The sequence below is a fragment of the Mytilus californianus genome, unplaced genomic scaffold, assembly GCF_021869535.1.
Source record: "Mytilus californianus isolate M0D057914Y unplaced genomic scaffold, xbMytCali1.0.p SCAF_11, whole genome shotgun sequence".
Taxonomy (NCBI): Eukaryota; Metazoa; Mollusca; class Bivalvia; order Mytilida; family Mytilidae; genus Mytilus; species Mytilus californianus.
In genome coordinates, this window is record NW_026262593.1 from 53,240,326 (window position 1) to 53,264,710 (window position 24,385).

Genomic DNA, 24,385 nt, shown 5'->3' on the forward strand with positions numbered 1-24,385 from the left:
GTTGAAATAAATTATTAAATAAAGTCTGTTTTGTTATAACACACTGTAACAGCTGGAGTTTACTACTTTTTTTGACAGCAGGCTATGTATATTTCAGTGTATTATACAATAACAGCGCATGTAAATATACAATATAAGGTCAATGTCAGAAAAATATTAATTTTTTTATGAGGCTTAGAAACTGGAGTAGGGCGAGGTTTCCCCGTGTCCTTCAACTGATTCGTGGTTAATACAAAAAAGTTAATATTTTTCTAACATTGACCTAGTAAAATTGTTTGAATACTGCAGCTGAAAATGGCTACAATTATCGTAATGAAAATGTTAACACAAAGAAAAACCAAATTGTGAAGGAAAGTAACGCGACATGAAATCCACATTGCACGAAATATTACTGTGTTACTGTTACATAATTGATTGATTGATTGTTGGTTGCTCAACGTCCAATGGCAAATATTTCATGCATGTTCAGGACGAGAACAAATTAACAATAAATACAACACGTAGGTCCTGTAATAGAGGACGTCGGGGATGAAGGTCGAGGAAATTTAGGCTGTCACTAGAAAATGAGGGTATATTTGATAGGGACAGAAATGTTGCCTAGTAACAGGCCACCTACGGACCCCTCTAAGAGTTGCTACAAGGGTGGTTGACTTGCACAGAGCGTTGCACTCTCTCTACACGAGGCATCGGATTTAACGTCCCCATTCTGACCGGACGTGGCTGCGTACCTGTCCACTCCGCACAGCCAAACGGACGCCCTACATTGGCAAGGGTTTCGGAAGAAGACCTGTAGTGACCATATTTTTTTCCTCAGTCACCCTTGGTGTTATTATATAATTGAGTGGTATATAAAAGATTACAGTTCAGTACACGTGTAGGTTTCGTATAAATATATGTACATATATCAAATAACTTGTTATCTTATCGTAAGACCACAAAGGTATTGAACGTTGTTAAGTGTGTCGAGGTACAAATGATTTATTTATTCATTTGTTGGTTTTTAAAGTTTCTTTTTAATGTAAACTGTTTAACGTTACCAGAAACGGTTCAATATTTGTCTTATGAAGTGGAGAAGCTTCAAATAAAAACTTCCACCCATGGGACGCCGCCATTTTCGTGGCAAAAGGACCAAGGATTATATCCGAGTCATGTTAAGCTTAATTTCCATGGAGAATTACAATTGGCGGAAATACGGGAACTTTTTAAAGTGTTCGACAACAACATGTTCGCTACCGCTTGGATTTCTAGTTGCCTGATTGAAGCTTCAATGTACGGAATCGGGCCTGTTCCAAAATCCGAACAGATACAATTGTCCCTTAAGGCAATTGGACAATATTATGATCGAAATAGACCTTATAATAATTCAATCATGACCTTTTGGGCTCAGGTCTATAATGAAGGAAACCGGACATGGGAAAGTGCTCCAAAAAATCTCTTGGACTTGTTTGATCTAACTAACAAGTTTCCAAGTAAACTTCTGGAGGATTTTCTGAAATTAATTGGATTAAAAGACGTTGAAGAAGTAATTGAAAAACTCCTGAAGGAAAAGTGAAGTATATTACTTAACGTTTATTTTAACTTAATATTACATTATCATAAATTCATTCTTTTGCCATATATTTGTTGTTAGAGATTAAACATTTGAAACGTAAATGATTTCCATGCGCACAAACCGATTGCACAAATGAAATGTTTCGAAAATAACACTCAACAGAAACACCGTAGACCAAAAACTAAAATTTGTAAAAAAGAAGGATGAAATTTAAAACTTTTTATCGAATTATTCATGAATGTTAAAATTAGTATACCAATTATTGAACAAAATTGAGATTTTTTTCAATTCATTTGACTTATACGTCAAAATGTTGGGTCAATCTGAGTTTGAAATAATAAACTCGCTGTGCTCAATTTCAAGTATTCATACATCCTTAGCATATACATCTTTTAGTTTTATCGTTCCTGTTGAAGTTAAATCTAGAAAAGCGCAACGGACGCACCAAATTTATTAAGTATTGTTTTCACTTTCAAAGACACTGGATAAGACTTTTGGAGATTTCTTTAGACGTTTATAATTTGGTGATCTGTTTAAAAATAAGTCATTTTATTGTATGAACTTTAGAGTACATATATGATGCAGTGATACTAACTATGTATTGAAAGACTTTTTGAAAAGATCACTCGTGTGAAATAAATTCAGGAGAAATTTGCCCTACCTCTTCATAGGAAAACATCAATAAACAAATATCGCTCAACAATGATCAAATCCGATTTGGAACCTTTAATAGGGGGTACCTTCCTGGAGCCTCATAAATCTTTAAATGACAACTTATTGAGTCCTTTCTTTCAGGGATATATTTTTGCGAGCCTTCCATATTCCGCCCGATTTTGACGATACCTTTGTTAATATAGGCCTCGGGAGTCTTCTAAAAGAGAGCCAATTTTCTGATTTATACAAGGAATGGACAACTTTCAACACCAATGTAACATCAGCTTTTACAGCTCTTAAAAAGTATGCCTACCGTCCGTTCTCACCAGATACAAACCAAAACTCTATCGACCCACGGACATATTTCTATCTTCGAAATTTTCTGACGGAAAATTTGACAAAAACAGCAGCTTTAGTTCCTACATGGGTAAGACATAACTTATAATTCTTGAAAAAAAATTGTCAGTATAGAAACTTTCATTACTGATAATATGACATATGATATACGGTCCTTATTGTGACCGGACGTGGCTGCGTATTTATATACATCCCGCAGAGACAAACTCGCCCCACCATCTTAGCATGGCTTTAACTAGGTTGGTTCCCTCCGTAAAATATTCAGTATTCAAATAACGTCCGGGTACCAGTCTAGGCTTTAACTGTCGGATGGGAAAGGTACAGTGATTGCCTTTTTTATACCCCAGTCACCCTTTGGTGTAGTGCTTGGATGGAGGGTGCTAAGGTCTTTTCGTGTTGGAAGTGTACCAAAACTACCAAGATCTTTTTAAAATTAAATAATAAACCGTTATAAAAACTTTGATGGCTTCAATGCTAACTAATTGTAAAGAAACAGTTCTACCCTTACCTAACATTACTTATTTTTTCTGTAGCAGTCCAAAGTTCCTGTCCTCTGTAGGTCCACTAACTCTACGATAACTTTCCTACATGTTGTTGATTTATTGTTTAGTTCTGAAAATGCAGGAGGTTTAGCAAATAAAACCAATCAAATATTCAGAACACTCGACAAGTTTCGTTTTTTCTTGCATTTGTATAACTGCATGTAACTGTCACGTGTGTTTAAATATCGTATCTCATATGGTGCAAAATTAGAACTATAAATATATCACAGGTTAAGGGAGATAGGGTGTCTTCCTCCATCTTGGATTTTGAAATACCAGAAAATAATCGGTCTAGATCTTTAATAAAATGTCGAATTTTGAGAGTAATGGGTAATTCATGTGTAAGAATTTTCATTTTAATATAGAAAATGACATGTTTTATTATATTTATGGTTGTATTTTACAAAATACAGAACACTTTTGTTTGATTCAATTTTTTCCAACTTTGCCACATAAGGGAAGGCAACTCAAATGTAAGCGCAGATAATTCAGATAAAGTTACTTTTACAATAGAATGTGTTAGGAATTTACCTATTTTATTGTGTAGCAAGAAAACGGGTCCCGTGACCCCATTTTTTCTTTTTCTTATCTGAAAGCATAATATTAGAGCTATCTTCTCATATTTTATCTCAAAATTCTATGGTGTAGTTTTCGTTTTATGGCAGAAAATTGCGTTTTCCATGCATAATCTATACAAAATCTGTCAATTTTGCACAACCTGTAGCGTGAAAATAAGCCCCGTGACCCATTCTTTTTATTATTTTTTCCAAAAAAGCATGATAAAAACTACATTTTGGCAAATTATTAAAAAAGTCTATGGATTATAATTCAGACACCCCATCTACCTTAAACAATGTTTCGAGAAATTCTATAAAATAAGCAATCTAAGTCAAAACAATATTTAGGCGAAAAGTTGCAATATATATTTCAAATTAAGTATTACGTTTTGTTTCCGATTATCATTATTTCGTTACATTTCCCTTTTTCAATTCACTTGGATTAATTTCTAACAATTTTTCTTGTGCCTATTTTTCACTTTTTCCATGTTCATGGCTGACGCGCATGTCTTATTCTGTATTGCCATTACCATATAGGTACAGAATGTGGACGAAGCTAAAGCAAAGTACTTCAAGGGTGTGTCTATGCCTTTCACAATTAACAATGTCGACGTTACGGTATCTGCTAATGCCGTGTTTGGTATAACAGCTAGCCTCCTTAGTGAACTAGTACCCAAAGAAACATTCGATACTGATCTACAAGTACGTAGCATTTTTAAAAAAAAAAGATAATAATAAAATTATAATAATAAAAAAAGAGAGAGAGAAGATACCAATAGAATGATAAACAGTCATTAGTCAATGAAAGAAAACAAAGAAAAACGACGAAAAGACAAACAAAAATAACACAAGACAAAATATATATGATAGACAGGAACTAACGAAATTTTACATAAACTCGGTATAATTTGCCTTTTGAAGGTTCTTGGGGTTATACTTTTTCCATTCTGTTCTTTCCATTCAACCAACCAAGCAGCCCTATCACAGCCTTAATGACCCTAAGAGCAGAATTGATTCCTACACCCTGCTCCTTCTGGGCAATTTATGTTATCCATTTAAGAAATATTTTTTACCAAAAAACACTCAGGACGATTGAAAAGTTAAGTGGAACAATTACCGTAGTCAGCATCTATTATAAGTAAATTAAATTCAGCACTGAGTTTCAAATCCTCAAAATGTTAACAACAGTTACTGCATCTTCACTATGATAATATTTCTTTATTGTCATGTTAACATATTTAGCTTTAGACAAATTAAAAACAAAGACAAAACAGAAAACGGATTTAAATACTACCGGTATTACATGACTTTGTATATACACAACCAAAAAAGTAACAATTAAGAGGTTCCTGTCTTACCGATTTAAAAAAAAATGTATCCGTATTAGTTTTATTTTTATTTTGACAGTATAGTAAAAAGTGGTCTTCATCTTTCATTTTTTATTTTGCAGAATATATACAACCATACAACTTTATTGGTAAGCTACGAACTTGCCAATAATTTTTCCAACCGACGTGATCTAGCACTGACATACTATCCCTCAAAGTTTGAATGCTATTGGTTCACAGCAAGAACACTAGCTATGCCCAGGCGCTTTAAAAAGACACAGCCACTTCCGTTCCCAGTAAGTAGTTAATAGTGGCTTATAACCATATGTAAAACTACAATAATAAATAAAAACTCGCCTGCCCTTTTAAAATTAAATATTTGAAAAATACTGTTAAATAACCAGACAAAAATGTTTGGACAGAAATTGAGTTAACAAACAAAAGAAAACTTTTTTAAAGTTTTAGAGTGCTAAATTGTTTTTTTTTTTTTTTTTTTCATTTGATCAAATCTACCTCAAGGAAAGTCATTATATTGTTTTAAACAATTATCATAAGTATTGCCAAACTCTCGTGTCATTGATGAAACTATAAAAAAGTGTGTTCATTTCCCACATCGTACTGAACCTGCATGAAATATTTGCCACTGTACGTTACGCAACCAACAATTAATCAATAATTACCCACAATGACGTAATGTGGATGAGATACAAAAAATATCACACATTGTTAAAGAGTTGAATATATTTGTCACTGAAGTGGTGTTCAATTAACGAATACATTATTTCAAACCAATAAATAATATAACCCTTTACCAAAAGAAAATCGACTAGCAGAAAAACAACGATCCACAATACACTACACAGAATACTAAACGCTAGCTACATGAACTCCGTCAAAATCTTGGGATTAAATTGAGATGCTCCGGAAAGGCAAACAGTTCCTGTTCCCGACTAGTATCATGTGACCTGTCTTGTACATATCGTCTTGTCCAGTGTACAAAAAAAATTAACAATTTTGTTAAATTGTGAATGTTTTATTTATGTTGAGAAGTCCAACACGTAGCCACTGGCTTCAGATAATATAAATAAAGAATTAAATAAACACCGAATTTTTAAATATTGATCGTGCATTTTACTACTTGTCAAAATGATGCGAAGCGTCTTTGTGTGGGCAGTCACTTTTTTCTTCTTCCACGAGAAAAACAGTTCATCAAATCAATTATCACAAAGCCTCCTGGATTTTTATTTTTTGCATAGATAATGGAAACAGTGTTAAACAGATTCACAGACGTGTTTAATGGCCCTGTTCTAGATGATATAGTAAACTCTGCAGTAATAGATGAGTCGCAAAGAATATATTTTGATGATTTTCTTGGAGATGGTGATATAGGGCTAGATGGATATGACCTTGTGAGTACGCATATACTGGTGTATGTTTTACTTAAAAGATATTAAGTATCTATAAGAATAGGTAACAACCTACTTTAATTTCAAAGATTTATGCAAAAATTAAAAGAAAAATGTTTACCCTAAATTTGGAAGAAAGAATTTTCTTGCTTATTCTAAACTTTATAATGCTAGTGTCTACTTTATAATGCTAATGTCTACTTTAAATGTTTTCGGTTGCATACCTTTGATAAATAAACAGTTCAAAATGATAATCAAAACTATATATTTTTTTTTCAGAAAAGAGCTGAAGACCGATTGTTTACAACTTCTATGGCTTTGAATACATTAATAGACGCATTCACTGTGTTTGACCCGGCCAGTAAAAAACTGCAGTGGATTGGGTCTGCAGGTAAATTCCATCTTGGTAAAACAATAGTGTAAAGGCATGATACTTATTTTAGACATTAACGACATAGATTTGGAACATGTCTTTTTTTTTTTACTTTGAAGTATCATTGTCCCCTTAGTATTTTGTTTCTTTTTACCTAGGTTCTATAATTCCAAAGATAGTTAAGTGATCAACTCAAAATCTGGCAAATTTTAAGACAATGTGGACCAGAGATGAAATTTTGTATTTGATTTGTCTGTTCATGCACCTAAGTTATCAGATTCCTATAACAAATGAGGAAAATTCCGTTTTCCAAAATCCATTGAAATAATAATACAAAGGTCATATATTAGTATCAGTATCATCCGAGAACAAAGATATATATTTTAGACACGTCCACCCCATCGAGATAAATCTTCATTAAGACACGTCCGCCCCGTCCGGATAAAAATTCATTAAGACACGTCCGACTCTTCTAGATAAATATTCGTTAACACACGTCCGCTCCTTCTAGATGAATCTTCATTTAGACACGTCCTTCCCGTCCGGATAAATCTTCATTAAGACACGTCCGCCCCGACCGGATAAATCTTCATTAAGACACGTCCGCCCCGTCCGGATAAATATTCATTAAGACACGTCCTCCCCGTCCGGATAAATATTCATTAAGACACGTCCTTCCCGTCCGGATAAATCTTTATTAAGACACGTCCGCCCCGTCCGAAAAAATATTCATTAAGACACGTCCGCCCCGTTCGGATAAATATTCATTAAGTCACGTCCGCCCCGTCCGGATAAATATTCATTAAGACACGTCCGCCCCGTCCAGATAAATCTTCATTTAGACACGTCCGCCCCGTCCGGATAAATTTTCATTTAGACACGTTTACACCGTCCGGATAAATCTTCATTAAAACACGTCCGACCCGTCCGGATAAATCTTCATTGAAACACGTCCGCCCCGTCGAGATAAATCTTCATTTAGACAATTTTGTTCCGTCCGGATAAATCTTCATTTAGACACGTCCATTTAGACAATTTCGCCCCGTCCGGATACATATTCATTAAGACACGTCCGCCCCGTCCAGATAAATATTCTTTAAGACACATCTGCCCCATCCGGAAAAAAAATCATTAAGACGCGTTCGTCCCGTCCAGATAGATCTTCATTAGACACGTCCGCACCTCCAAGATAAGCAACGTATGATATACTTTATTTAAACTTCTTATCGGAGCAAAAAAAAAATCATTAAATGAAAGAACCTTAGTGAGCGCGCTCACACACCCCACGTCCCCACATTGTCGTTGGAGAAATAAAATGAGTGTAAGAAAAAAAATTGTATCAGAAAAAAAAATTGAATCATAATTTCCTGTCAATATGCACATCTACATAGTATGTCCTTATTATCTACACAGTTTCATGAAATTCTGTTGTGTGGTTTGAAAGGAGTTGCGATGACAAAATTAAGGTTGCAGTAGTATATTGGGCAAATAAGTTCAAAGGGGCGTAACTCATGGAAAAAAATTGAATCGTAATTTCCTGTCGATATGCACATCTACGTAGTATGTCCTTATTATCTGAAAAGGTTTCATGAAATTTTGTTGTGTGGTTTGAGAGGAGTTGTGATGACAAAAGGTTGCAGTAGTATATTGGGCAAATAAGTTCAAAGGGGCGTAACTCATGGAAAAAAATTGAATCGTAATTTCCTGTCGATATGCACATCTACGTAGTATGTCCTTATTATCTGAAAAGGTTTCATGAAATTCTGTTGTGTGGTTTGAGAGGAGTTGCGATGACAAAAGGTTGCAGTAGTATATTGGGCAAATAAGTTCAAAGGGGCGTAACTCCTAGAAAAAAAATTGAATCGTAATTTCCTGTCGATATGCACATCTACGTAGTATGTCCTTATTATCTGAAAAGGTTTCATGAAATTCTGTTGTGTGGTTTGAGAGGATTTGCGATGACAAACTGTTGCAGTAGTACATTAAAGTAAATAAGTTCAAAGGGGCGTAACTCCTAGAAAAAGAATTGAATCGTAATTTCCTGTCGATATGCACAACTACAGTAGTATGTCCTATCTGGAAAGGTTTCGTGAAATTCTGTTGTGTGGTTTGAGAGGAGTTGCGATGACAAGAAACAGGACTGACGGACTGACGGATTGACGGACGGACGGACAGACGGACGGACGGGTAAAAAACATTATACCCTCCGCAACTCGTTGCGTGGGGTATAATAAATACGGGTGGATGTATTACGATCTATCTATTTTGAAATCGACATCTTTATTAAGTAATTTTCAGCAATATGTCATATAATGGATTTCACGTTGAATAAAACTGTGTTCTTTAATTATCTCGCGGGACAATTTGTGTTTAAAGCATTACTTTCAGATTAAAAATAATTCAAGATAAGCGACGTATGATATACTTTACTTGAACTTTGTATCGGACTTATCAGATATATATTTAGTAGTGGTCGATTTAAAATACTGTAAATTTTAGTTATAAGATTGTTGATATTATTTTCTGATAAAAGGTAGACAATTCAAATTTAACCATGGGCCAATAACAAATACATTAAATATCCTATATTTACGGGAAGTTTGAATAATGTTGCCTTTCCTGACGTTTAATACGTATTATTTCATATCGGTTAAGAATTAGCTTCTCTTATTGGATAACAAGGGGCCACATGACATTCTTTATTCTTCAGTATAAAATTCCATCGGTCTTTAACAAAAAAAAAACGGACCAGAAAACCGGTCGTTAACGGAATTTTACATGTTAGTGACCAGTGGGGCGTGGTTTCTCTGTTTAGAGTGATGTCACTTTAATAAAACGCAATCGAAGTTATTGAATTGTTTACCATATGTTTTCGTTAATTACAAAATTATAGAAAACTTTATTTTGTATTCATATACTGAAAAATTGCACTTAAATGAATGGCAGTGACTTAAAGTTATCACTATGACTGGTCTTCACTCTTTCCTATAGAAATCGTACAATAACTCGAGTTTGCTTTGAAAAATTTGAGTTTATGAGAATTTTTAAAAACATGGTTCCTCAATGAAATAAATATAATAGTTATTAAAGAACTGGTCATTATCGTGATACATGGACTGCCCGTAGGACAGTGGTATTGATTGCGACAGCGATAATTACCTCGCCTACGGCTCAGTCATTATCGCTGTCTTAGTCAATACCACTGTCCTGTGGGCAGTCCATATATCACGATAATTACCAGTTTGTCAATAACTATTATGTAAATAATAACATTAACATGTACATATCCGCGAGTTGTTATAATATTAGAGGCGACTAATTGATTTTCTTTTAGCGGCAAAGAAAGGGGGCAGGAGGACTTTGAAAATTAATATCCAGAACTGATTAAAACTATAAACAAAAATCTTGCCCAAGACAGGATGTTAATGCATATTCTATTTATCACACATAGGGGAAGTGTACAATTTCAAAAAATAATGACGTTATAAACAAGAAAAGACATCATAAGGTCATACAAGTATAGTCTTCATAACAGACAAATTCCTAGACAAATTTTAAACATAGGCTTCAGATGTCTACGCAAGATGTAAATTAAGGCCACAGTAGTTTACCAATGTTCAAATCTCGTAAATCGATTAGACAGAGACAAATCAAGGTAACAAACAGAATCTGAGGGAATCACACGAACTTCAAAAGGAGGGGGTGGACAGCTTTTGAAGGAGGTAGGAGGTGGGGGGCGGGAGGTGCTTGACAAAAAATAGGTGGGAGAGAAAAAAAGATTCTAAAAGTGGGAGGTGGGAGAAGGGTACCCCTGTCCACACCCTCCAAAAAGAGCGCGACCGGTTGCGTCAACAGGATAAGCGTCTCCTGTTATGCATGCATCACCCGCCATGCGAAAATTATATCAGTCAAAATGTCAAAATCGTGAATAAGACACAAGATCAGACGACTTTACTTACGACTATACTGATATCTAAAGATCTAAGACCGCAACAATATGTCACTTGTTAGTTGAGACCCCGGTCATGGTCATGGTCACCCTTAAACTTGTGCAGTATCGATTTCAGTCGTTTTGCCTCATAATTCAGTTTGCAGCAGTTTTTGTTTAAGGAACGCACTCCTATTAATGAAGTCCGTATAGTGTGAACATGCACGAGCGTAACGAATGAATCTATATATATATGGCAAAAAATTTAAAAAAAAACAGTCTACAAAACACAACATAGAAAACTGAAGAATGAGCAATACGAATCCCACCAAAAACTTGGGGTGATATCAGGTGCTCCGTAAAGGGAAAGAAGATCTTGCTCGACATGCAACTTGATAAGATCTTATTTGTTTATTCATAGTTATTTTATTTTAATTCTGAAAAGTTTTTTTCATATTGCAGATACTATAAATAAAGTTAAGAAATTTGTTGATGGCTCTGTTGCCTTCTTGAAAGACTTTATATTGAGTGGATCCTATAAAACTTGGAATGCGTTTTTCTCTGGATCTGGTAAAGGTTTCAAAGTGAGTACTTTTTGTTCACAAAAGCTGTTATATATTTCCTTGAAACAGTTGTGAGTTTGCGCTGTTCCTTTGCTTTTTGGGTATTTTACTGGGCATAACTGTTATGTGAGTAATAATACAGATATATAATTGTATGAATTCTGCTTTGAAAATATGAAAACGCAATACAGGGTATACGTCAATCAAACAACAAAAATACTCAAAAGATAAAAAAAAAAATTTCTGTGATTTTTCAATTAATTAATTTCTTTTATGTTTTGTATTCTATTTTCAGAGTTTGCCATTTTTCTATCCAGCAAATAGGCTAGAATTTTTCAACGGCACAAAAATTAAACCCGACAAATTTCCTAGTGGTGGTGCGTTCGTCGTTGGTTTTGAAGGCGTTGTTTCGGATTCTGATTATGCTGAGATGCTAAAGCAACCACATTTTGGGCAACCTACTCCAATAGATTTTGATGGATTTAATCCAAAAGGTGAACCGGAAGGATTTTTTCCGTTTTGGTCATCAGATGCCTACACTTATGCTACAACAATGTTGGGGTTTTCGAAATATTTAAACATTGACACAGTGGACAAGTAGACATGGCTTACATATATGAGGGTCTGGATGGGGTTTACAGAATAGAGAATAATGGATCAATACCACAGAAAATGACCCAAAAACTAGAGAATAGAGAAAAAAAGAAAAAAGAAAAAAGAAAGAATAACGGGATGCTACAATATAAAGAATAGAGAATCATGGGTAAAACTATAAAGAATAGAGAAAAATTACCTACAAAATTATCTTAGAATTCAGAAATGATAGACCCCCATCAATATCCTCATATTTTTTTCATAATAAATGTAGATGTTCTTTCACCAATTACCGTTTAAATGTGTGTAATTTTACTAAAGCCGTCAGATATGTTGTTTTTTGGTGATAATGATAATATTTGAATATTTCAACGTATACTTGTAATTAAGGTCGTTTTAAATTAGCTTACATCGAGTCTGTTGATAGTGTGAACAAATAAAAATGTTAAATTAATTTCTGAGTAGTTGTTATTCAATTTTATAATGTGATTCCTTGAGTAGTTATTATTTAATGTTATTGTGTGGTTCCTTGAGTAGTTGTTTTTAAATGTTATCATGTGATTCCTTGAGGAGTATGTGTTATTCAATGTTATTATGTGATACCTTGAGCAGTAGTTGTTATTCAATGTTTTATGTGATTCCTGGAGTAGTTGTTATTCAATGTTATCAATATGAATCCTTTGGTAGTTGTTATTCAGCGTTATTATTACAGCACCAAAAGAACAAATGGAACAAGTAAAAGATCCGGTCTAGTGTAAATGAATTCGTCTGGAAGGGGATGTATGCATAGCATTATACCTGCATAGCAGGAGGAGTATACCCACGCGAAGTACCGGTCTCGCTCCTTTTCGAATTTATTCGCTTCAATCAGTTTTTTATTGTTAACTTGATTTAAATCTTCATATCGATTTACGAGATTTGAACATCGGTAAACTAATGTTGCATTAATCTTCAGATGTAAAGTTGCACGATTCCAAACAAAAACGGAATGAACTCAAAGCTCCGGAATGGTAAGTAGCAAATCCTCCATTTTTGGCAGCCATAAATTTTGTTGTTTGTTACAAAGGGTAATATTACCATTGCTTGCTCCTATTAGTGCTTGTTAAATTAGCATTTTTGAAAACAAAATGTGCAGAATTCATCTTTTCTCTTTTCGTGTTGCTGAGTCTTTAGTTTTCTATGTTGTGTTGTGTGTACTATTGTTTGTTTGTTGGTCTTTTTTTTTTAAGCCATGGCGTTGTCAGTTTATTTTCGACTTGTGAGTTTGAATGTCCCTTTGGTATCTTTCGACTCTCTTTTCCAACAATTTTTCAAATTCAAGGGAATATTTTTTTTCGGCCCTTTTTCCCAGAATACAGGATGTGACGTACTATGTTTTGGTGGTTTTGCATCTACATGTAAATCGTACCTGATGATAAGTCATGAACAAAGGTGGAATTACATTGTAAGGGGTTTATGACTCAGTATATCTGTGATAATCTTTATTATCGCTATTTTACGAATTTTTCCTTTGATCTTGCTGACTGATAATTTCCGTTCTCAGCGGAGTCGAGTGATATGAAAATTATCGCTAGAAACTAAGGGAACACGTGCCGTTGTCAAGGAAATTAACAACGTCTTCATAGGTAAAATAGCGATACACAGATTATCATTGGTCATCTCAACTCGATTGCTTTTCTCGCTTTCGTCGTACCGGCTCAAGCGAGAAAATCAATCTCGTTGAGATAACCGACGATAATCTATAAATACATATGTATGGATACCAAAGTAATGGTCAGCAACGTCATTAAGGTAAATGTAATAAAAAATTATTCGTTATTTCTTCAGGCAGCAAATGTCGATCAGGAAACATGCTGACACAAACTCCGGAGTTTCGAAACATCGTTTAAACTGAGAGATAAAATACTACTATCCATATTCATGTATTGTTGGATTGTTGCTCCATATAGTTCAAAGTTCAAAATAGTAATATTGTCGTCAAAATATAAGGGAAATAGTGTATTTATTCATGACCCTAGAATCCTACACAAACTTGACAACAGAGTACTGTTATTCTTCATCTTAAAGTCAAAGCGAGGTGTATGCCTCACTTCAAGTTCAAGATGGTCTCGTGCACCGTAATTCTTTGCAAGATGTCGGATTGAAACTCTCAACTTTGCATTTTAGAGCGCATATTACGTAAATGAACATAAGCAACAACTATTAGGGGGTTGGTAGGTGATTTGGTACTATCTAACATATCTTTTGAAGAAGTAGTCTTAATTTCCCAGCCCTTCGTCTTTTCTACCCAATTCATAGAGGCTATTTTTTAGGTATATAGTTGATGTGTATGCATGAAATATTTTCCAATGAACATTTATCAAAAGAAATAAAGAAATGTATTTGTGTCTTGTAATGGTTTTGGTATATGGCTATACTTGTATAGTTTGTTTGATTATTGGAGAGCCTTATAATAATCCAATGGGCTATTCCAGAAATAATCCACCCCCACCCCCCAATGGAAGACATGCAAAGTCATTTTTTTTTCCTAGGAGAAATTTTTCAGATTTTGCAAAAATGTCTGGATTTCCACCTACTTTGTCTAACTAAAGTTTTTTTCTTGAAACTAAAATAATCTGGAAATCCAGTGTCTTCCATAGGGTTTGAGAACCAAAAATTGTCTGGAAATTCCAGTGTCTTCCATAGGACGGGGAATTATTTCTGGAAATGCCCAATATTTATATTGTGTTAGTCTTGTGAAATGGGGAAATGTAGGTGCACAACAGCGCATGTTAGAGGTACAATTAACAAACTGAAGAACATAACTGGAAAATAAACTAACTTAGGATGTTATAATTAACCCTACAAACTTATTGTGAAATACAGAATATATGCAAATATGTACAAAATCACGTGTCACATCAAAGTTAGTGTAAAAACGTATATTTAAAGAAAATTTCTTATGATTTATTATTTATATCAATAACGAACTTATACATTTACAGCATTTTATTTTGATTTTCAAAAACATTAAAAATAATGGTGTTAGCTTTATGATATCTATGAAAATTTCATTTCCTCTTGGTCATTGTTTTGGTGAAATTTCTCTGAAGTCATCATGTGATTATGAAAATGAATACGATTTATTTGAAATACATGAGGGTCTGGATCGGGTTTACAGAATAGAGAAAAATGAGGAAGAATTGGAGAATAAAGGGCAAACCAAATAAAGATAAGAGAAAAATGGGCAATAAAAAAAAGAGTAAAAATAACGCTGCGCTTAAATATAAAGAATAGAGAATAATAGGCAAAAAAATTAAGGATAGGGAAATGGCCTACAAAATTATAAAATATAGGATTAAGGACCCCTTCTCCCATCCAAACTCATGCATTGCACATGCATGCCATTGTACATAGAATAACCAAAGAGAAACTTTCATTTGACAACATGTAATGTTCCTACCTACCTGAGGGTCTGGATGGGGGGTCCTTCATTTCTGTATTCTTTGAATTTTTATGGCATTTTTTTCTTTATTAAAGATACAATGCTTATTCTATAAATTTTTCATGAACATGATTTTACTTTTGATTTTTTCTGTTACTGTATGATTTCTTTATTCTGTACATCATTCATTTTTGTAATCAGTATTTTTTACCCAATTCTTTTATTTTCCACAATTATTTTATATACTTTTGCACCCCATTATTCTCTATTCTTTTTTCTTTTTGCTTTTTTTCTCTATCCTTTTTTTTTTTTAACTTTTATTCTCTATTCTAGTAACCCCATCCTGACCCTCCGAACTAGTTTAATGAGAAATGTCAAAGGATATATATCTAAATGAAAAATTTTGCAACATTCACAAGTTATAATTATACACATATGTACATGAACTCGGGTATTTGATCATACATTGTATATTGAACACACACGTTCATCGCTTAATCTGCTCTTTTCTGTAAGTCCGAACTTTCACCATCTGCTTTGCTGTCACGAGGAGCCAAACAATTATGCCACCAGGAACTTACCAATATTCATTCAAATATGGAATGATTATAAGAAACAGTTTTGAGATATTTCTATGTTCAGAAAAAAAAATCCTTTTCGTCATTTGGATTTGCTTTTAATCATTTGGGGATCACTTTTCCCAATCCGCTTTAAAGTTTTATAGCGTTGTAAACTATCGTTTGTTTTGCAAACATATACATCCGGGGTACTTTGACATGGTTTCAGATTCACTCTTCCGTTCTTAGTTTCGTATTCAACAAATCCGTCAACGGGTCTGCATCTTGGAACCATCGGACTACCTTTAACGTTTCTCTTCTTATTGTGTGTTTCCACGTGGACGACAACAACTCGATATAAAAGTAAAATGATAACTAATGAGTTCTTAGATGTAAAAAACATATTTGTGTAACTGACAACTTCATATTTGAATATGAGTAATAAACGTATTACTAAGAATGGACAATCTTGCATAAATATTGAAATTAATATTCCGTAAATTTCCGGATTACAGCATGCCGAATCAGGGTCATGCAACTGAATAGCATTTGGTGCTCCGGCATGGTCTCGTCGAGCTCTCGTTGCTGTGAGAACAAGTGTAAATTGCATCAAACTGGATGTCCAAATACCAAGTACAATGTAACAAAGCATTGGATTAAATTTCACCTGTAAAACATGTAAGTAAAAAAATAAACAGTAACAAAGATAAAAAAATAAGCTTAATCTCATTTGTTCCAAAGGTCAATTTGTAACTGAGGAGGCACGTAAAGTACTACAAAGATGGAAAGATTAACAATACTAATTAAAGATTTAAAGAAACTTATTCTCCAAAGGTCTCACCAATCAAAATCTTTGATTCGCGTTTTTCTCACAGGGAGCACCAATCAAAATCCTTGATTCACGTTTTAATCGTAAAAACAGTGCAGACCCTCGCGAGTTGGAAAGTCGATCACTGGGAGGGACTTAATTATTTGGGTTAATTATGATCTAATCTAATAATTCATTTCCCATCATTCCAATATTATAGAGTTAATTGAGATTTATTTCCGGTACTGATTTTAGTATATATTCCTTTATATACCTTCTATTAGTCGACTGAACCTTCCATAAGTCAAGCTTAAAGGAAGAAATGTGACTACATATTGTATATATCGTCAAGTCTCTTTTATCTGATTTTTATAAAGTGTTCTTATGTTGTGCTATTCCAACATTGTCCCATGTTAGGGGAGGGTCGAGTGCTCGCTACCATGTTAAACCCCACCACATTCTGTATGTGTCCCGGTCTCAAGTCAGCAGACCGTATTTCAGTGGTTGTTGTTGTTCGCTGTCTATCATATTAATTTTTTTCTGTTTGAATTGTTGAACAATTTGTCATTTCAGGACCTTTTAAGGCTTGCTATTCGGTATGACGTTGCTCGTTGTTGACGGCCGTACAGCGCCCGTTATTTTCTAACAACTATTTTGCTTCTGGTGGATGGTTGCAACATTGGCGGTCATGCCACATTTTCTCATTTTTATATAAATCTTTATGGAAACAGAACCTACCGCCGTAACTTGTAACTTAAATATGCAAATTTAGTTAAATTTTCAATATTTAAATCTCGCGCTTTATATTTAATAATTTAACTGTCTCGAAAGAAACATCGTATCGTGTGACTGTTACGATCTTTATTACTCGAAAGCCTTAAGTAATGGAGAATTGAATAGACACATGATTTCTTATTAGTTGTTGTTGGCTTTGAAATAGCTTTCAGTAACTGCAAGTACTCTCAGATCTGTTCTTTGTGTCTTTTGTGTTTTGTTACGGTGTGTACGTGCTTTGTATCGATCTGATGAGTAAAGCCTTTTCAACTGATTTTTATAGTTTGTTCTTATAACATACTATGCGGTATGTGTTTTGCTCATTGTTGGAGGCTGTGTGGTGAATTACTGTTGTTAACTTCTATATCATTTGGTCTCTGGTAGAAAGTTATCTCAATGGCGATCATGCCACATTTTCTTAATTCTATATAAATCTTTAGAGGAGCAGAACCTTTTGTCGTAACTTGTAAGATTCAAAATTTCTCCATTTTCGACAGTTTACTTTAATTGTCTCGAGAGGAGAAACATCGTATAACACTCGATGCAGTGTGACTTTAAAAATCTTTATTACTCGATAATCTTTACATCGATTACAAATATCAGTGGTGTCTTTAAATTTAGTATAAAAGATTTTACATGTTAATCTGTTAAAAGATAAGCTTTCAAATTACATGCCTTGTCCTCGTTGAATGCTTCAAAGAATTCTACAATATCAGCAGCTGTTCCGACATAAACCAATAGTAATTGTGATAGCTGGTCATGTGACAATGCACCTTTCGGAAGTAGCCATCTTCCGATTATGAGCATAAGTAACAGAAACTGTTCGATCACCTTCAACCATAAATCTGATGGTAATGCTAAAGGAAGCGTAATTTTGCCGATCTGAAAATAAATAAAAAGTAAAAAATAGCAGGTCAAATTATTGTTTAATTGAAGAGGTGCGACAATTAAGTCTGTTATTCTGCTAGAGTAAAATCCTGATTGTATTTTTATTAACCTTTCCTTACAAAGTCTTCTGATCAACAACCTTTTAACAGTTTACTACCGTCTGGCAAGTTGTCAAATTACCTGAACGATGGATATTGCATGAGAAGTAGGTTCTGCTAACCCTACCAGAGCACCTGATATCCTCCCCGGTTTTTGGTGGAGTTCGTGTTGCTTATTCTTTTGTTTTTTCTTTGTTGTGTTTTTAGACTTTTGTTTGTCTTTTGGTTGTATTTCGTTTTGTGCCATGGCGTTGTCAGTCTGCCTTCGACTTATGGGTTTAAATATCCCTATGGTAATTTCCGCCTCTCTTCCTATGCCAATTTCAAGTCATAGTGTCGAAAGTTTTATAAAAACGTTGTTTTTATGTGAAATATCTTAACGTTTGAGCCTTCCTTGTGATAGTAAATTCATGAAACCGCTAGGGACACTCGAAATTTTTTTTATTAAGTGTTTATTTCATTATTTCGTGAAATATTCAGGTGGCTTCTGCATTGTGACCATGTACAGTTGTATCCTCAAGTAATATTTATATTTTAATAATTATTTGTTCATATTTATATGGTCACATTTTACGATAATTAACTTAATTTCGAGAGTACCACATTATTCAATCGTACAACAAAAATGCTTTGTCATTTGAAAAAGAAAAGTCTGAAAATCGTAAAACAGATGTAATTATCATAAATTTAATAAATAAATAAAACAAATACGAGTCCTTGACCCTTTATGGCCGATACTGAGTAATTAAGTGCAAAAGTGCAAGATTTTGGAATGAGAAAAAAAAACATATGACACTTCAATAGCTAAAGCAACGTTTGCATTGTGGTTCTTGCGTAATTTTGTGCATGCGTATGTCATCAACGGTTGCGCACTAAATAGCTATGTTTATGCACCTGTTAATTGGCCACGATATTTAAAGCACCTAATTTATCAAATAAGCTATGCTTTCATTCATGTTTACATCAATATACTGATAGTTTAGGTGAACTCGACTCAACTTATGTTAGATCAACAAATTGTAAAACATCAAAAGTATATGTGTTTTGATTATCAGGCTTTATTTATACATTTTTTTTGTTATCTTTCGTGTAAAATAATGTTACTTTTGTGTTTGATTCGTACACATTTGCATTCATCTACAAGGCGGTCGGAAAGTTGGTACCTTCAGCTATCCCGAAAGACACTGTACTCACCAAGGAGAGAACAAAACACAACATACGATCCTTCGTTTCACAAACAATAATCCTACTAAAAAGATTACTTGTAAGTCTTGAACAATTAAGTTTTCTTACGATCAATTTTAGTTGTTTGACATTTTATGAAACGCAGGCCAGATGCTTTAGAATACCGGTTTGTAGAACTGAACAATACAAAACAGTCATTCTTTGTTAGATAAAAAAATCAGATCGAAAAAAAATTATTATCAAAGATACCAGTCTTAGAAATTTTTACGCCAGACGCGCCTTTCGTCTACAAAAGACTCATCATTGACGCTCGAATCAAGAGACAATCTGAAAACGGTATGTGCGCTAACATGGTAGATATCTTCAAAATCGTAGTTGCTCTCTCACTACTGGGATCAAAATCACAATGCCTCTCTAACGTTGTCACTGATGCCATATATTTGGCTCTGCAACGTGTTTATTCAAATCCAGAAATGTGAAAAACAAAACCTAATAGTATACCAATTATCGTGCACATGCCACGTGTTTTAGAGTGTGTGGCTAATCGTCGAGTTTGGAGTTTGAGTTAAAATATGAGTTAGACTTCGAGTTCAAACTAGAGTTTCAGGTTGAAGATTGATTGTAGTAATTGTCCTGTAAATCTTCAAGTTAATATTGGTTTAGTAGTGATACCTTTATAAACTGGAAATTTACAGACAAAGTTTACCATTAACACTACAGGGAGAAAATTCTTAAAAATCAGCTGAACGTTTTAATCACATTCTATTATTAAGGAAATATTAAGCTTCTCAATGATCAAAATTAGTGTTTGTCAAACTGCTATATATCCAATGATTTTTTTCAGAAACAGTGTGTGGTCCAAGTTTTCTGAAATTTTTACATTTTTGTCAAAAGGGTCAAAGTAAATATTTTATCAATTTTTTTTTTGAAAATTAAACAAGCCAAATTAATTTTAGTCGAGGTGTTTGGTACCACCTTAAAATATACAAACACCGAATCATTGGCTACGATGAAGAAATAATGAATGGATGTTTAATTTCAAGTGGCAGATTAAATGCATTTTCCGGACGAGAACATGATCATGTGATATGAACATAATCCCTGCTATGTACTAGACCGAAACGCTAATCAGGATTTATTTACCGCTCTACTTCACAAGGTAACAGTCCGCATGTCATCCTCTCCGGGCACATCATTCAAACTCCGAGCCGACCACTATTTGCTCTTATAACTAAATGCCACATGCTTAGTGGAAAAGCAGCAACTGGCAGGGGATCAAACATACGACCTTCCACAATAGAGGCGAGCAGGCTACCACGAGAACACAGAGATATGATTCTTTTCCGAGATTCTTCTTTCTTAATAAACAAAATTCTTTTTTACACAATTTGTATTTTAAAAGAGAAGCGAAACAGGTACATCCAAGCAGATAAGTCCAAAATAAACTGAGAACGCCATGGCCAAAAAGAAATAGACCAAAAGACAAACAACAGTATAAAAGGAGATGTTTTATTTTCATTACAAAACACAACACATAAAACTAAAGACTGAGCAACACGAACCCCACCAAAAACCGGGGGTGATCTCAGTTGCTTCGGAAGGGTAAGCAGATCCTGCTCCACATGTGGCACCCGTTGTGTTGCGCATGTAAGTACAAACCCGGTGACAAGTCTAACTAGGTAGGTCATATTCGGCGAAAAGGAGGACAGGATTTTGGTTATGACGATTGGAGCATATTCGTCGTCATCTGTGAAACAGATAATCCATAACGGACAACTAACTCGTGATGGCGTCCGTAAAATTTTCGAAGGGTTGATTTCAATTTCACCACTTGGAACTCTTGGTTTAATAGTTTCCTTGTGAGCAGCAACCCTCTATCAAGGAAATCTTGATAGGAAACGCAAGCTCTGAAAAATCGTATCAACTTGGATATATATACTCCATATGCAGGCTCTGCTGGAATGTTGCTACATAGAAATGGAAAGTTCACAATTGGGAACCTTATATCATCTCTTTTGTCGTAAGGTTTTGTTCTCAACCGTCCCTCATTGTCAATTTCTAGATGTTAGTCAAGATATGAGGCAGAATTACTGTATCTGTTTTATCTTTTATTTCAAGTTCTTCGAGGGGATAGATGCGTTCAACAAAGTCATTATAGGGAGAAAGGCGCGTCTGCTTGTTCCCACAGCATAGTTTTTTTTGTTCCCACAAGTTCATATCTTGTACCCACAAGAAAGTTTTCTTGTTTCCACAAGATAATATCTTGTACCCACAACATAATGCATTGTTCCCACAAGATAATATATTGTACCCAAAAGAAAGTTTTCTTGTTCCCACAAGATAATATCTTGTACCCACAACATATTATATTGTTCCCACAAGATAATATCTTGTACCCACAACATATTATATTGTTCCCACAAGATAATATCTTGTACCCACAACATAATGTATTGTTCCCACAAGATAATATCTTGTACCCACAAGAAAGTTTTCTTGTTCCCACAAGATAATATCTTGTACCCACAACATATTAAATTGTTCCCACAAGATATTATCTTGAAAAACGCGCGTCTGACGTACAAAATCATAAGCCTGGTATCTTTGATGAGTTTTATTTTCCCTCACTAGAGTAGGTTTACCGAGCGGCAGCCTAATGTTGGGGAAAACGAAATATTACTTTTACTACACCGGGTAAATAATACTATAAAATAAACATTACTTAAACGATGCTGGTGAGAATAGATATTCTGCGCTCATTCATGTATACTATTTAACATTCCAAAGACATGTTCATCGTTAAAATAGTATCGTTATCAAACATTAATTCCATCCATTGTCAATAAAATGAATTGATTTGATGTAACGTGCTTTCAATTAAATAAAAGCAAATGTATGATGACTCTGACATCAATATTTGGCATCGTTAACACAAGGGAGTTTATTATCGGACCATTCTGCCCAGTTCAGCATTGATGAGCCGTGCTATATGCTTGATACCATGTTATTACTTATAGAATAATGGCTATTGCTCAAGATTGTTTTAATTAAACAATCGAATTCTATGAAACAACACATGTTCATATACACTATTACTCTGCTTATAAAACAATGAAGATGTGGCCCGATTGTTTCGTATTTGTTAAAAATGAATAATTTTTATGGTCGTTTCAGAATTTTTCTTTAGAGTAGAAATGTTTCATAGCGTCAACATAAAGGCTCAATTTGCCCATCTTTATTACATTTAATAAAATTTCAGATTTGCTACCGGAAAATAACAACTTCTGATAGGACCTCGGGTACAGCCAACAATATAAAAAGCAAATTACAAGATAATCATTATAAGCATTGAATAGAAAACATGGACTTATTTACAGGACTGGGAGTCGTGTGGCTCAATTGTTATTCGAAACTTAGGTTTGTGCATGTTTTGTGAACTGTTATTTGTCTTAATATCTCTCTATATTTAAGTACTGGAATATGTGAACACGATTCCATAACATTTTATGCAGTTGTATTGAAAATTGATCATTTTACTTGACTTTTATACTAATGAATGTCATGTACGTGTTTGCATAGTGCTTTTGTTTATGCTTTTCTATGATGAGGGCCTCATGGAAGATTTGTTATATAGCTAATTAACTGTGTAACACTCTTAAAATAAAGTATTGTTGTTGTTGTTGATTCAAAAACTACTATAATCATTACAACTTATCAAAGAGTATCACCAATAAATTCTTACCCCTTTGATGTCGACTGTAAGATCTTCCTCTGTTGTGTTAACATCCTGTGTAACCGGAAGTGACGCATTATAATTATTCCTTTTATCTATCCGTTTATGCATATTATGCAGTTCTAGAAACCAAATGGCAGGGACTACAGAAGCGAGGTAGAAGAAAACACTTGGGCAAAACCTAAAAAAAATAAAAACAAGCCATTTTAGTTTGTTCTTGTTTAAAAATATATGTCTTTACAGTTTTGTTTTCACATATGTGTATTTTCTTTTTTAGCTGTTTTATCGCTTTCGTATGGCGAGTGATGCATGCATAACAAAGGCCACTTACCTTGTTGAGTATGTAAAGCCAACGGGTTCAAAATTCTTCATTCATAAATTGTCAATTTGTCACTTGTAACTGTGTAATTTCAAAATTCGTATATTGAAAATCTGTATTTGCAACTTTGAAATTCAACATTTGTAACTTTGAAATTCATTATTTGCGACTTTGTAATTCATTAAATCTAACATTCGTATACTATTTCTTGTTTTGCCATTCTTCATTTGTAACCACGTCACTTAAATTTTTGCCATGGAAGCGCTGACATTCGTATATTGATGTTTTGTAACTTGAAACATGTCGATTCGTTAAATGTCATCGTTGTATTATTCTAACGATCATTATGACGACAGGTGTTGCTCGGTTTTCTTCTTCTTCTGTGTATAAGCCTCCTGTAGATAGGAGCACCTCCATATGGAGTATATACCCTTAGTAATTTAAAACAATTATGTACAGCACATACATATAAAAGGAAACAAATAGATAAATAATTTTTTTGTTTTCATATGGCATATATACAGGGACTCGGTTTTATATAGAGATGACCTCGAATATACATGTATGTCTACTGTACTGGTCACCAAAACTGGGAGGACGTGTGTCACTTTCTTTATTAAGGTATATACAGATGTGTCGCTGGAATGGGTCACTTTTTCAACTTGGCAAATATATGACTGTCACTTGGTCGGAAATTTATGACCGGGTTAAAAATTTCAGACTAAATACATGAAATATAAGACTG

At 34.1% G+C, this 24,385-nt stretch overlaps 3 protein-coding genes across 4 annotated transcripts in view; 1 reads left to right on the forward strand and 2 right to left on the reverse strand.

The window, feature by feature from the left end:
- Window positions 1-24,385, reverse strand: part of LOC127720312 (uncharacterized) — a 416,307-nt gene that overhangs the window by 198,325 nt on the left and 193,597 nt on the right. The window contains exon 5 of one of the 2 annotated variants that reach the window (XR_007990693.1): window positions 18,525-18,538. The exons of the other annotated variant lie outside the window; for it this stretch is intronic. The gene's annotated coding sequence lies outside the window, so the exon portion shown is untranslated. Of the gene's footprint in view, window positions 1-18,524; window positions 18,539-24,385 lie in introns of those variants that run through there. 2 annotated transcript variants of the gene reach the window in all.
- Window positions 564-12,049, forward strand: LOC127719241 (uncharacterized). The gene is made up of 9 exons (XM_052225258.1): window positions 564-569; window positions 1,073-1,548; window positions 2,348-2,633; window positions 4,200-4,364; window positions 5,113-5,286; window positions 6,247-6,399; window positions 6,676-6,787; window positions 11,160-11,281; window positions 11,556-12,049. The coding sequence occupies exons 1-9, from the start codon at window positions 564-566 to the stop codon at window positions 11,859-11,861; spliced, it is 1,800 nt and encodes a 599-aa protein (XP_052081218.1). The 3' UTR covers window positions 11,862-12,049.
- On the reverse strand, window positions 14,779-23,693 carry LOC127719242 (transmembrane protein 26-like). The gene is made up of 4 exons (XM_052225260.1): window positions 23,653-23,693; window positions 23,331-23,502; window positions 18,093-18,299; window positions 14,779-16,502 (listed from the first exon to the last, which is right to left on the reverse strand). The coding sequence occupies exons 1-4, from the start codon at window positions 23,691-23,693 to the stop codon at window positions 15,939-15,941; spliced, it is 984 nt and encodes a 327-aa protein (XP_052081220.1). The 3' UTR covers window positions 14,779-15,938.